This window comes from Alligator sinensis, unplaced genomic scaffold, assembly GCF_000455745.1.
Source record: "Alligator sinensis unplaced genomic scaffold, ASM45574v1 scaffold147_1, whole genome shotgun sequence".
Taxonomy (NCBI): Eukaryota; Metazoa; Chordata; order Crocodylia; family Alligatoridae; genus Alligator; species Alligator sinensis.
The window spans coordinates 3276273-3291531 of record NW_005841847.1 but is presented as its reverse complement, the minus strand read 5'-3'; the positions used below and the strand labels follow the sequence as shown (position 1 = coordinate 3291531).

General features: G+C 38.3%; 1 protein-coding gene across 1 annotated transcript in view; it reads left to right on the top strand.

The window, feature by feature from the left end:
• The window catches only part of TWF1 (twinfilin actin binding protein 1), a 25203-nt gene extending 13610 nt beyond the window's left edge, over positions 1 to 11593 (top strand). The window contains exons 6-10 of the mRNA XM_025208723.1: positions 924 to 1028; positions 6022 to 6147; positions 6377 to 6527; positions 7392 to 7513; positions 8280 to 11593. Coding sequence (XP_025064508.1) covers positions 924 to 1028; positions 6022 to 6147; positions 6377 to 6527; positions 7392 to 7513; positions 8280 to 8450 — 675 coding nt within the window. The 3' untranslated portion in view covers positions 8451 to 11593. The remainder of the gene's footprint in view (positions 1 to 923; positions 1029 to 6021; positions 6148 to 6376; positions 6528 to 7391; positions 7514 to 8279) is intronic.
• The last annotated feature ends 3666 nt before the right edge of the window (positions 11594 to 15259 follow it).

Sequence of the window (15259 nt, the reverse complement as noted above, 5' to 3'; positions counted from 1 at the left end):
TTCCTGTGAGGTCTTTGAATATGGCTCGCTGGCCCACTGGGTGATAAAAAGTTCATGATCTGGCCCCACATTCAAAAAGGTTGGACACCCCTGGTTTAGGGTAATGAGTCTAAGCGTCTGTGCATGCTCTACATCTTGGCCCTATGACTACTTTTCCTCTGCAAGCATGCCACAGTGCCGTGCCCTTCAGAACTTTCTTTTTGCGCGGTGTTCACAGATGTAGGAGCTCTTAGTGCAATTGGAGTGCTTTTCCTGGACAGCTGATATCTTTAGCAAGAGGAGGAGGAAAGGGCATGTAACCACAGGAACGTGTGTAAATAAAGAGCGTTGCCTGTCTTTGTTAGGAGGCAATGTTTTGACTGCTTATAATTCTTCAGTTGTAATTGAGGGAAAATAAAAAGTTCTCATTCTGGCATCATACAAAATTTTTCCATGAAATTTAATACAATATTGTGTTATAGTTTATAGCTCTATACCATAAATATATTTATGCAGTATTACTGTCTGCTAAGTTCCTTATTATGTTTAGTCTCTAACTTATACTTGTGTAAAAATCCCAACTTTTTTTCAGTACATGTCTATGTGGCTCCCACTGTTGGTGTGCTTGTATCTGTTTCCTGAGCTGCAGTGTCCAGTGAGTAACTCCTGCACTCTTCATGTCAATGCCCTTGCCCTTTACACCCTTGGATGCAAAGGGGCATGGACCTACACAACAGTGGACCTTTCTGTTCAAAGTTCTGATATTGCACTTGTGAGGTGCCGGCACACCCACAGTGGAACCCATATAGACAAAACAGACCACTGTCGCAGGCACTGAAAGGTAAGTCATTTGTTTCTCTTTCTTATTTCTGAGTTATGAAGCATCTTCAAAGAAAACTGTTAGTAAAGAATCACTGCTTCAAAGACTAATTCTTTGCTTTCAGGATGATGTTTCACTGAATGGCTACAGAAAGTATTTGCTATCACAGTCATTCCCTGCACCTCTGACTGCAGCAGAAGAGGAGCTTCAGCGGATTAAGATTAATGAGGTATTTTAACACGGTGGATGGAAGGTGGGAGGATAATAAGTATAGAATTCTTGTACAGGGACATCGTTAGGCAAGCTAAGTTTCAGGTTGGTTGTTTTTTGCCCTTGGGGCTGTGAAATAGTATGAATCTGATGAGGTGCTGGAGTGGCCAACTAGGGGCCATGCTTTAACTTGGGCAGCAGTGACCACGAGATGATTGAGTTCAGGATCTGAGGAAAGGAAGGGTAGAGAGCAGCAGAATAAGGACCCTGGACTTCAGAAAATCAGACTTTGACTTACTCAGGGAACTCATGGGCAGGATCCCCTGGGAAGCCAGACTGAAGGGGAGAGGAGTCCAGGAGATCTGGCTGTACTTTAAGGAATCCTTACTGAGAGTGCAGGAACAAACCATCCCCATGTGCAGGACAGCTAGCAAGTCTGGCAGAAGACCAGCTTGGCTTAGCAGGGAACTCTTCAGCAAACTAAATCTCAAAAAGGCAGCTTATAAGAAGTGGAACCTTGAAGACATAACTAGGGAAGAATATAAGAGCATTGCTTGGGCATGGAGGGATGAAGTCAGGAAGGCCAAAGCTCAATTGGAGTTGCAGCTAGTAAGGGATGTGAAGGGTAACAAGAAGGGTTTCTACAAGGATCTGGGGAAATGTGGGTCTGAATGGGGGAGGCAGCCTTGTGATGGAGGATGCAGAAATGGCTGAACTGCTCAGTGCCTTTTTTGCCTCCATCTTCACAGGCAAGGTCAGCTCCAAGACTACTGCATTGGGCAGCACAGTTTAGAGAGGAGGTGAGCAGCCCTTATTGTTGAAAGAACAGGTTAGGGACTACTTAGAAAAGTTGGGCGTGTACAAGTCCTTGGGGCCAGATGGGATGCACCCAAGGGTGCTGAGGGAGTTGGCTAATGCAGTTGGTAGAGCCATTGGCCATAGTCTTTGAAAACTCATGGCAATCAAGAGAGATCCCGGATGATTGGAAAAGGGCAAACATAGTGTCCATATTTAAGAAAGGGAAAAAGGAGGATCCAGGGAATTAGATTAGTTAGCCTCACCTTAGTCTCTGGAATAATCATGGAGCAGATCCTCAAGGAATCCATTTGTAAGCACTCGGAGGAGAAAAGGGCGATTAGGAACAGTCAGCATGGATTCACCGAGGGCAAGTCATGCCTGACCAACCTGATTGCCCTCTATGATGAGGTGACTGGTTCTGTGGATGCAGGGAGACCAGTGGATGGGGTATACCTTGATTTTAGGAAGGCTTTCGATATGGTCTCCTACAGCATTCTTGCAGGCAGGCTAAGGAAGTATGGACTGGTTGAACAGACTTTAAGGTGGACAGAAAACTGGCTGGAGCATTGGGCTCAGAGAGTAGTAATCAATGGCTCGATGTCTCGTTGGCAGTCATTATCAAGTTGAGTGCCCCAGGGATCAGTCTTGGGGCCAGTTTTGTTCAATATCTTCATCAGTGACTTGAAAGATGGCATAGAGTGCACCCTCATCAAGTTTGCAGATGACACCAAGCTAGGGGCAGTTGTAGATACACTGGAGGGTAGGGCTAGGATTCAAAGTGTCCTACGTGCATTGGAGGAGCAGGCTAAAAGAAATCTCATGAGGTTCAACAAGGACAAGTGCGAAGTCCTGCACTTAGGACGGAACAGTCCCGTGCACCAATACAGACTGGGGGCTGTCTGGCTGAGCAGCAGCTCTGCCGAAAAGGACCTGGGGGTTACAGTGGGCAACAAGCTGGATGTGAGTCAGCAGTATGCCCTAGTTGCCAAGAAGGCTAATGGCATATTGGACTGGATTGGTAGGTGTGGTGCCAGTAGGGCAAGGGAGGTGGTTCTTTCCCTCTATTCCGCACTGGTGAGGCCACATCTAGAGCACTGTGTTCAGTTTTGGGTCCCCCACTACAATGTGGACATGGAGAGAGGACAAATTGGAGAGAGTCCAGCAGAGGGCAACAAAAATAGTGAAGAGGCTGGGGAACATGACTTATGAGGCAAGACTGGAGGAACTGGGTTTATTTAGTCTAGAGAAGAGGAGACTGAGAGCAGTGTTCAACTACCTGAAGTGGGGTTCAAAGGAGGATGGAGCTAGGCCATTCTTAGTGGTGGCAGATGACAGAACAAGGAACAGTGGTCTCAAGTTGCAGAGAGGGGAGTTGAGGTTAGACATTAGGAAGAATTTTCTCACTAGGAGGGTAGTAAAACACTGGAACAGGTTACCCAGAGAGGTGGTGGAAGCTCCATCCTTGGGGGGTTTCCAAACCCAGCTAGACAAGCTTTGGCTCGGATGATCTGCTTGGGGATGGTCTTGCTTTGAGCAGGGGGTTGGACTACATGACCTCCTGAGGTCCCTTCCAACCCTAACTTTCTATGATTCTATGGATGGCAGGTTCTGACTGTGGAATTCATTCACAAGACTGTTTTGAATCTGGGAGTATAAGTTAATAGAATCTCAAAGGCAATAAAATTGGTACTTTCATTCCAAAATAACCCTTTTGCCTTTTATGGACCTCTAGTATGTTTTGCCATAGTTTCTATAGAGTAGGAATTTTTATGTTAAGAATTCTATAATTATCTTCAAGGCAGTGAATGAAAAGTCTTGCTTCTACAACTGAGCAAGGATTTTTTTCTTAACTTGCTTATCTTTTATTTATTTAAAAGCATGCCATTAAAACAGATTTGGTTATAACTGCAGAACTTTGCCTGTGTAGGTTGTATTTTACATCAGCTAATATAAGCTTGATAGACAGTTTGTTTTTATTTTTGTTTTATTTATTTTTTTTGCAATCAGATTCCAGCGGACCATATCGTGGTATGCACCTACCTGTGTTCTGTATAATGTCTTCATTGTCCAGCATCATATGTACTAGACCTTCATGTGTTTTATCTGTTTTATTCTCTTTCAACAAATTAGTTCCTGTGATATTTTCATTCATTTATTAGACTGTAGAAATCAATATTTGTGATTTCACGTTTTGTGACTTTTGTGTCATCACACCGCATTCTGAGTTTTATTTGAAAAGGGTATTTTTAAATACCTAATTGGAACTTCTGTAGTGCTGATAACCATTCATTCGTGGTATGTGTATTACTACCTTTATTCAGTACATGCATATTTTATTGCCTTTTATACACTTAACTAAACAAAATAAAGTCGTATATGTTACTGCGCGTATCTTAATATATGCCAGTAACTATATGACTTAAAAATGTATACATTACAGATTGTTCTCACTTTGGCAGTTATAAAGTGTGTTAAGTTTGGTTTTTTTGGTTTTGCTCTATATAGCTTCCTCGATAGTGGAAGTTATAGTTAAGTGTTGCTAATATAGTGAAATGCTATATTTCCTCCTATTTTCACTTAAAAGCTGACAAAAAAAATCTTCTTTTGGGTTGAGATTTTCCATATTTGGTCTCAGCTAATTGTGGCTTTTTTGAGATTGAGAGAAGATTAATTAATTTATAAATAGGGAATAATTGTCAGTTCATACAAAGTTATGGAAATTGGTTTGTTTTCAGCTATGGCTAGCCCTCAATTGTGTGAATTTGAAAATGACAAAAATAAGATTGAATGCATAATTGCAGCAAAATACTTCCAGTCTTGTAGAAGACTTATCTGCCTGTGGCACCATATGGTTCTGCATGGGACCACCACAGTACCAAGTGCTGTAAGATGTTTGAGAATATGCACCACTGGTTTTGGCATGGTTTTCCCTTAGCTTGTGCAGTTATGAAAAAATCAGTTTCCCCCTTTATGTTCCTTTACCGCCCCCTCCCCAAAAGAAAACCTGAAGCAGCTGATAAATGGGCTGATTTTGTTTTGTAACTCTGTCTCATATAGAAAATAAAACAGAAAAGGCTACCTTAATGAAGTTAAAGTTGTAGATTTAAACTTGATTCAGGTAGTGAGAGAATGAAGATATTCAGACCAATGCTGACTCTTCTGCATTGCATGAATGGTATCTTGTACTTATTTGAGCTTTTTCATGTATATCACTAAGAACACAGGACTGGAAGGTACCTCCTGGGTTACTGAGTCCAGATTGCTGTTTTTGCAGATTCAGACATCCCATAATCCTATTTATAAATTTATCAAGGTCCATATTAAAACTGTTCCTATAGGAAAATTGTTCCTTAGTATGTGCAATGAGAGTCAGTATTGCTCCAAACTTCCATTTCCCGTTTTTTGTGTTAATATTGCATTAACCTCAGATTTTAATGTAATGGTAACATCTTGTGATTGTTTATATACAAGTCCAGACTTTTTAATGTTATACTTCAGTGGGGTGATGAATCAGCAGAATGTAAATGTGCCACAGAAAAATGCATTTGTGGCTTTAGAACAGAGATTTTTGCATATATAGAGGCTGCCAAGTGGTTAATAAATTATGATCAGTTAAATTTGAAGAATAAAATACAGAGGACAGTGTGTTTCATGAAAAACTGCACGTGTACAATAAGATTAGAAGCGTTTCTTCTCTGAAAAGTGACTCTAAAAGTGATATACAGTAGTTGGTTTCCATATTCATTGTTTTGCAATGAACTTTGGATCAAATCTTAAGTTTATAAGCAACAGAACATTTTCCAACCTCTGGCCTTGTTTACATTACATGAAATGTAAAAATCAAACTGTTTCCTTCTGTTTTCTCAATATTGAGATTCTGAAATTGGACGTAGTCAAGCTACATTGACACTTCATTCAGTTTTATTTCCTATAACTTTTATGGATTGCTCAGTGCTAATTAGTTTAAAATTGGGGTTTTAAGCTAGTACACAGATGGGATTCTATAAACACAAAGAAGAACAGATTTATTGAGTAAAGTGATACCATTTTAGAGTTGCTTTTTTTTTTAATTTTTTTTTTTTTTACTATAACTGCATTTTCATGGTACTTCTGTCATTTTCTGGATGCGTTTGTAGTATTACACACTGAATTTAGAGGCTGCATGCATATTTAGAAAAAATTAGTTTAAATCTGAATCCATATATTCATTCTAGGTACAAACAGATGTTGGTATAGATTCCAAACATCAGACTCTGCAAGGGGTAGCATTCCCAATAGCTAAAGAAGCTCTCCAGGCTTTGGAAAAACTGAAGAATAAGCAGATCAACTATGTGCAACTGGCAAGTACAAAATACTTCATTTAACTATTTTAGAAAATAATTATACAATTATTTTTAACTCATTACTCAGTAATTGTTGAACAGATTTTGTATTATTTGAAGAATATATTCATATCTGAACGTATTTTCCAAATGTGTTGTTCTGAGTAGGATTCTAAATCTTTTCCATATCACATTCTGCAGTTTGCCCTCTGTATATTTACCCTAATTTATGTTTGTTTATTAACAGCAAATTGATATAAAAAATGAAACCATTGTTTTGGCCAGCACGCTTCATACTGAACTTAATGATTTGCCAAACAGAATTCCAAAGGATTCTGCGCGCTATCATTTTTTCCTCTATAAGCATTCCCATGATGGAGACTATTTGGAATCCATAGGTATGACAATTTTCATATGTGACACATTATATGATTGTTTTAGATATCTTAGTAATATGCAATGGAAAGGGACCTATAAAAGAGATTTGTTCAATTTCAGTAGCCAAATCATTCCAAGGTGACTAATTTTCAGTGTCTTTTAGGTGTCAAACTCTGAGACCTCTTTGAAGGTGATACATTTTTGGAGAGTATTATATACTTTTTCTTGCATACCAATTACTTTCCCCAAAAAAATCAGCCCTCCAAGATTGGATTGTATACCTTAAACAGGGAAGCTGATTGTATGCACTGTAATGAAGGAATGGAAGCATGGAGGTCCTGTAAAATAGCTGCTGTGCTTCTCCCCTTGGCAGCCTCAGGAGCTGGAATTCATCCTTCAGGGTTGGAGCTACAGTATTTACCCTTTCACAGCCACTGCAGAATTGGTAGTAGCTTTTGGCTGAGAAGCAAACAGCTGCTGCCAATTTGCCAGCCACTGTGAGAGGGTGGATACTTCAGCTGTTGCCTGAACAGTGCTAGTCAAGATTCCCTGCAGTCAGAATTCAGCCATGACACTAGAAAAAATGTTTTTCATTCTGTCTTCCCAAAACAAGGTGTGTGTCTTACTGGTGGGGCTGTAGAAAGTGAGAAAATATGGTACTTGCTGTCCAGATGAGGTGCTTTGTAATGTGTCCTCAGTTGGGCACTGAAACCTTGAAAATATTAACCAACAGCTTTCTATCACCTGAAACATTAAACTGAAGATTTGCAGAAAGTGTTATATTTTTCCCACTCAACCTTCATCTTCAATTTTTGCTTTGTGCATATGTCTGTTTTTAAGTAATGATTTTAAGATAGTGGTTCTTACCAGTTTCTATTCTGCAGTTTTTATCTACTCTATGCCTGGGTATATGTGCAGTATACGAGAACGGATGCTCTACTCAAGTTGCAAGAACCCACTTTTAGAAATTGTAGAAAGTCAGTTGTGGATGCAGATTATCAGGAAGGTAAGTACATTAGCATTCTCCCATATGTGCAGTAGGGGAATAATATTAATTTTCTTTATTTTGAGCTCACAAGTCCATGGGTAGTTTGATTGAAATAGTTGTTCAGAATTGTAAAGCTGACTGCCAATCCATGTTATCACATTGGTAGAATATTATACAATTATACTGAATTAAAAGGGACACGAGCACACATCTGATTTAAAAGTTGTGCGAGCCAGCTCTTTCCTGCAGTCAGTCGAAGCTAAACTGGTGAAATATTAAATCTGTGTGAAACACCTGCTAAATTTAACTGTTTAGATTCTAGTTACAACAGTACAGAGCAGATGCACAAAACCATTGCCATATATCAAGCTGATATGTCATAAGGCTGTGCCTCCTTCTGAATTGATGCAGTTGCTTCATCTGTCCATAATCCTAAAACAGACTAAAATATTGTTGTTTCTAAATGGAATGTTTATGAATAAAGGTTTTTGGTGATAATTAGTATGTTATGATAAAGCTTGGGTCTGAAGAAGTTTATTTCACCATGGGGTAGTTTATTTTTAGTATTTGTGTTACTTTGTCTGAAAATAAACACAGACCTATATGCCATTCCATGACTAACAGATTAAAAAACAAATGGAGTTCCCCAGATCTGTTGAGAGCATTAGGATAAATAAATTAGCTTTTCCCCTGAACTTTCTTGCTCATATTTGTTTGAATATAGTTTTAGCACTTCAAGCACAAATTCTATAACAGTTGTTAAATCTCTCATTTTCCTTGGCAGATTGAAATTGATAATGGTGATGAGTTAACTCCTGAGTTCCTTTATGAAGAGGTTCACCCAAAACAACATGGCCACAAACAAAGCTTTCCTAAACCAAAAGGGCCTGCAGGAAAAAGGGGGATCCGAAGACTAATTAGGGGTCCAGCAGAAACTGAAACACCTACTGACTGAAGTTTGTTCTCATGGAGGTAATAAGGCATTACTGTAAGAGCTCAAAAATTCCACTTCACTAATGAATTGAAATTTTCACATTGATCTACACTAGTAAATACAGCTTTTTTCTCCCAAAGCACCACTTATCTCACTTTAGAATCTATACTGTTCATAGGCTGTGGAACAGTTGTTCATTATCAGTTCAAAACTATTATTTTAAATTTGAGCTCATTGTTTAATAGCTATACACTTTATTATCTCTCTCTCTCTCTCAATCTCTATCCTGAATATTGTTTCCACTTACACTGCGATGAGTTTCATACTGTTGAATTAAAGGTAACTGTGGGTATGGATTTCCAAATCTTTACTTTTACAAGTAGCTCACTGAAACAAGTGAAGACTATATGAGAAGGTTTGCAGGACTACACTTGACTGTCATCATCCCAAATAATTATTTATTTTTTCCTTTAACTATCAGAAAACAAAAAAAATGTATTTACTGTCTGCCTGTTTTTGAGGATTTTTAGATGAGATTGAATGAGAATCTATTCTATTTTGGAATAAGAATCTATTGTATTTTGATGCTGATGTTCAGGAATAGCCAGATTATTTTTTTCACAGAAATGATTGGCTGCTCCCAATTAATTTCTAATATTGTGCAATTACATAATCTTAGAGAAGTTTGAAAGAGAGAGCACTAAAATCCTTCTTATTTTTATACCACTAATAAAGCTTGTATGTTAAGTACTGTATGATCATGTAAAACATCACAAATTTGCACGTCTGTACATTTTAGTGGATTATGAAGCTGCTATAAAAGCACAAAATGTTTTCAGTCATGCTGTTAAACTAGATTACGTGTACAGTCTGACTCAAAAGTTTAAGCTTAGTAAACACTGAAATAGTATTACCTCATGATACTGAATCAGTTCTTTGAGTGCAAATTGATCAGTTGATTGCAAACTGTTTCCCAGTGCTTATGCAGTTCCTACTGCAGTGATGATAAAAATGTTCTGAAGGTAATTTTGAAACGTCCAACTTGATCTGTTTAAGGAAAAAAAAAACACAAAAAAACTGTTGGCAGAACCTGATTAGTCTTCCAGTCTTTTTTTCTAAATGAACTGTTAAAGGAGAGTCTAAAGTTTGTTCGTACAGATGTAATCTATTTAGCAGTAAAACTAAGTATAAACATTTTATAAAAGGAAGGGAAACAGTGGTGTTAGACATGAGTTAGTAAGTAAGCTTCAGTGATTTAAAATATGCTTCAATGGGACAAGTAATCTAGGGGATAAGGTATATCCCCAACCAGTGGGAACACTTTTTTGTGTTTTGAGCTTTTTTTGAAGAGCTAAGTGGATTTCAGGTCTTTTATCATTTCATAGTGTAGCATAACCAACATCTTTACTATACATATATGTCTATACACATATGTATAACATAGGTGGGTTATGCACATAACATACCTATGTCACACATTCTTACACAGTGGGGAAAGTATTTTAATTTAATTTTCTAGGGTGGACACATTGATATAACTACTTCCTAGTATATTTACTTTAGCTGCAACTGTTATTTTCATTGGAATCAGTGACTAGTTACTGAACCTGTTGGGACTTCACTGGACAATTCAAAGATTGCAATAGAGTATTTTAACATCTATTTTATTAAAATAGAAATGTTTTACTTCAGTTGTCTTTTTTTTACACCTTTATACATTTGTTTCAGTGCTGCCATGTACTTCTCTGACCATCAGTTAATTCCCCTCCTTCCTTTCATAGTGAGTTTTTGTGTGACTCTCTAGGCTTTTCCAAAGTAAATTTAGATCAGGAAGTATTTTTTTTTCTTTTGGAATTTATTTTTTGTTCCTTACACTCATCTATCAGATGTCTTGCTCTTTAATTAAAACACAGGGTATGTATAACATTAAGTACTATAGAAAACAACTGTGATCTCCTGAACTACACTTTTTGTAGATGTGATCCACTTCTTAGTATACCTAGAGGAGCAAAAACTAAGCCCCTTTTCCAGTTTTGTGTCAAGAAATTTAGAACTGGTTAAACTGATATTCTTTCTCTCCTGCACCAGAAAAAAACCATGCAGGCTTCTCCTCCACCTCCTTGTCACAAGCTCTATATCTATAAAGAATGTTTTACACTTTCTGGAGGATGGGTTGGAAAGATTTGGACCCTTTTCTAAATCATCAAGCAGCTGCTGTTGGGGGAGGGAGATGTATCAGATCTCTTCCCCAGTTGCTTAATGAGCTGTTTTGGAGCTCAACCAAAAACAAACATCAACCTGTTGCTTTTTTAAATTTTCTTTAAAATACTGACTGACAGTCACCATGTTCTGTAGAGGTCCCTCTGAGCTTGCAGCATGGAGTGTGACTGATTACTTTCCCACCATACCCTACCCCTAAAAGATGAGACCACAGCCTTTATTAAAGATTCCCCTGGAACAGAAAACAGCCAAAACATGGAGTTAGTTGAATAGAACCTTACAGTACACATACCAAATGATTCATTCCAGCTACATTAATTTGACCTATCATAGACCATTTCTAGAGGAAAAGAGGGAGAAGTATCTTATTCAACTTCTATCATGGTTGTATCTGAATAAGTACCCACCTTGTAATACTATACAGGCACATAATTGCTAGTGAATACTTAGCAAAACACAAAATAAGAGCATTAATAGAAGCTAGGATTGAGGTTCCTTGAAATGTTATTTGGTTTAAACACTCCATTCTTAAGTGCTGTTTGAATTAATAAAGCATACGGGGAAAGATGAAGCTGCTAACAATGCATGTCAGAAATTTAACATGCAAGTCAAAAACTCTACCTTACTTATATTTATTTCAACGATTCAGATGACAAGTACAGAGAGAATTATTTTTGAATCGCCCACTTATGAAAGGTAACAATGAGGAAAAGAAGGTCTTTTAAAATAATAGTTCGACTCCTGTTGGAGAGAGAACTAATCAAGCTATTAATTCCACTACCATTGAGATAGTTAATGCACTTACAAGTGATGACAGACTATAGAAACCTCTGCCTCTGATCTATATGTACTGAATGTAAAACACCTTCAAATGCTTCAGATAAAACTGTACTTTAATTTCTGTTTTGCAATTTCACTTTATAAATAAAGACTGAAGTTTATAATTCATTGCTGTCTGGGATTTTTCCACCATATCTTTTGAACAAAAATCTACATAAATTGTCACATATAAGGACACAATTATCACCATATGTTTACAAGCACCACAGTGTGTGTGTGTGTGTGTGTGTGTGTGTGTGTACACACACACACACACACACACACACACACACACACACATATATATACACACATATACATATACATATATTACCAAAGGAGAAAAGTGGTGGGTTAGAAACAAAATAGACTGGTTGCTGCTAAAAATGAGAATCGGCCTGCTAGGCAGTTAAGAGGTAGCTGCCTATATAAAGCAATAGAGGCCTTTGTAATGGGAGACGTGCCTTTCACAGGTTAAGATATTTTATTTCAATGGAAACTTTCCAAAGGGGGTTACTGTCTTTCTGTAACTTTTTGAAAAAGTCTTTGTGACAACTGAATTGTGACAACCTTTGCAACATGTACTTGCCATCTACTCTAATGTGGGTCATTCAGTTGCACTGTAAAAATACCCTTTTACACAATACATTGTAATACTATAAAGCAGGAAGAGCAGATTAGATGCACCTTTAAAAGGATCTTGTGGCACCCTGATTGAGAATCACTGCCTTTGTCTTAGAACCTTGCAGTCCTTGAACAATTGTCTTATCTAGTAGATGAACTTGAAAGAGAGTCTTTGGGCTGTCTTCTCCCTTAGCTTTCCCAATCCTTTTGCTTCTTTCTAGGCATTTTTCATTTGATAGGCAGCATTAGGAGCCATGTCAGTATTCATTTAGGCAGTGATAGGATTGGGTGACAGTTTTTATAGGCTATAGATACAATTCTGCTTTTCCCAATCACTAGAGAATTTCAGCAACTTTTTCCAAACCAGGTGGTTTAGAGATTTTAGGTGTTTTAGGGCCAGGGCACTGAAATATTTTCTAAAAACTTTAGATGCAAATAGCACAGATACCATAAGAACACAGTGTTTCAGAAACAAGTATTTTCAATCTTGGGCATTAAAAGATAACTCCTTAAACTATTTGAGCATGATGTAGTTCATAAAGGCAATACTCCATGTCGACTATAGCCATTTACCTAGCAGATCATGGAAGGGCTGTTGTGATTTAATATAGATAGTGTGTGTATGTACATGCATACATAACACAGTATGTTTCATATATGTATGATAAACTGTTAAGACTTAAATATTAAGAACATGTACGTGATTCAAAACACTTATTTATATGCCACTCTTCCCAGCAAAGGCTCAGGTTGTCTTACGGTAAGACATAAAATAACTTATAAAAGGAAAGAAAATATTAAAATAAGGAATACAAATCTCCCTAAACAGTACCATAAAATTATAAAATTAAGCTATGAAAAAATCATTAAAAATACAAGATACTAATTTTGTTTGATATGGCAGTATGCAAGAGAAGCTTTCTATGTTATAAAGTATTTGGAAACCTGTAGATGGCAGCTGAATATGAAGGCCAAAATCTTGTACAAGTGACTCATTTCACAGCAGAGATGTTTTAAACTTTCATTGTATAGGATGGAGGGATGTTAAAACTGTTTGAATTGACTGAAACATGAGGGCTGTGGGTTTTATCCTTAGGGGGGAATATGGGGTAGAGACAGGGGCTTCGCACCTGCCCCTGTGTCTAGAGATCTCAAAGCAAGATCATGGCCTAGACTCTTCTGACTCAACAGCTACAGATCTGGGGGTTTGACTGAATACTCCAACTAGTGGTGCTTTTGGGTCCTGACCACTGAGCAACAGAGTGCTTTATGCTTTATGTCACAGTTAGTCATGGATTAGTAGCTGAGGGCAACATAAAGAGCTCATTGTCCTTACCAGTAAAACACGTACTTAAACTGTTCTCATAATATTTACCTTATGGCCAACAATACCCAAAGAAGGGTGTTTACTGCTCCTCTGCAAAAGAGCAGGACATGTTTGCAGAATGTTTGTAGTCAAATGGTTTTTTTGAATGTCAATTTGGAAACCCTTAGCCTTACTTTCCAGAAAAATCAAATAACTCACTTATTGTTAAAGATCATTTATGTGCTTCTGATAAGACGATTATAGTTCCCCCAATATTTCTGTGCTGAACACAGTAACTGGTTGAAGTTTATGCCTGATATGACTTCAGATTCCAGATACTGGTTCTCATTATGTCTTTCTTACTGGGTTAAAGAGCCTGTGCAAGTAGTGCCTCTGAGACTGAGACCTTTAAGGCTTCCACCCAGGTCTCGGGGAGTGTAGCCTGTGTGTTCCTGCCAAAGACAGCCGGGTAGAAGAGTATTTCTGGTGTGAGTGGTGACTCCTGGTAGATTTCCTCAGGAACCAGATATGGGAGGTGGCTATGGTAGACTGATAGGCACCTGAGAACACAAGGACTTAATGCACAGGGAGACCTCTATGAATACAGAAGCAGCCCAGGTGAAGAAGAAATTAGAAAATGAAGACAACATCAGGGGGTGCAAGCTGGCAACTGGCCACCTTTGGCCAGGAGACAGTACCCCACTTCTGAACCCCTGACCACTGAGATGAACAGGTACAAAGCCTCTGACATTGCAGGAGCCTTCTCCATTGGGGGAGGTAGGCAAGTCATAGGCTAGAAGAACTGAAACCACCAGCATCAAGAAGCAGCAAATGGTGGTAAGAGCTGGCAACTCCCTTCTGTGGGGAACGGAGGGAATGTAGTGACCAGACTTCTTGTCTCATGATGTCTTGTTGCCTGCCAGGAGCCTTGAATTCAAGATATTAAAGACAAATTGATGAGCTTCATCTGTCCCTACGACTATTATCCCACGCTCTTCATGTGAGCACTGATACTGCTAGGGGTGACACTAAGTAGATTAGAAGCATCTTCGGGGCTCTGGGTGAGGGTAAAGGTGACAGGTTATGTTCTCAATCCATTGCCTCTTACCTTGGAGGTCAGGTGAAGCCCCAGACAACTAGAAAACAGCAAATAATTATAATACCCATTTTTAAAAGAGAAGAGGAGGAAGAGAGTTCAAGGAATTAGAGACCTATCTGTAACTTTGACACCCAGAAACATGGAGCATGTCATCAAGGAATGTATTTCTAAGTACCTAGGAGTTAATGAATTGTTTGGGATCAGCCAACATGCATTTGTCAAGAAGTTCTGCTTAGCCATACCAATTTCCTCCTACAAGGTGATGGGGTTTGTCAGTGCAGGGAGAAGAGGAGCAGTGAATGTGGTAATGTTTCCACTTTAGTAATGCTTCTGCTGCCATCGTTCATCATAGTCTCATTAGTAAAGCCAAGGAAATAGTCTAAATGAAACTACTGTAGGTTGGATTTGTAACTGGTTAGGTCTCTCTCTCTGCTGAAAATCCTAGGGCCATAAGTCATTCTGGATACACACAGATTTATTCTGCTTAGCTCTTAGTGCCATTTTCATTTCTCTCTTTCAAGCTGCTATTCCTCATTTTTGTGTACTTCTGTTCTTAGCATGAATCTCCAACCCAGGCAGCCTGAGCAACATTCACTTTCTGCAGACACCACTACTTTTATCAGTGGAGGTTTTTATAAAGTGACATTCCCCAAAACTGGCTAGCACTTGAGCAATAAGAACTGGCATTACCAATAAAGTAATATGACATACAATTTGCTCAATGCATCTCATCTCACATTAGTGTTAAATATTTTAAATGTC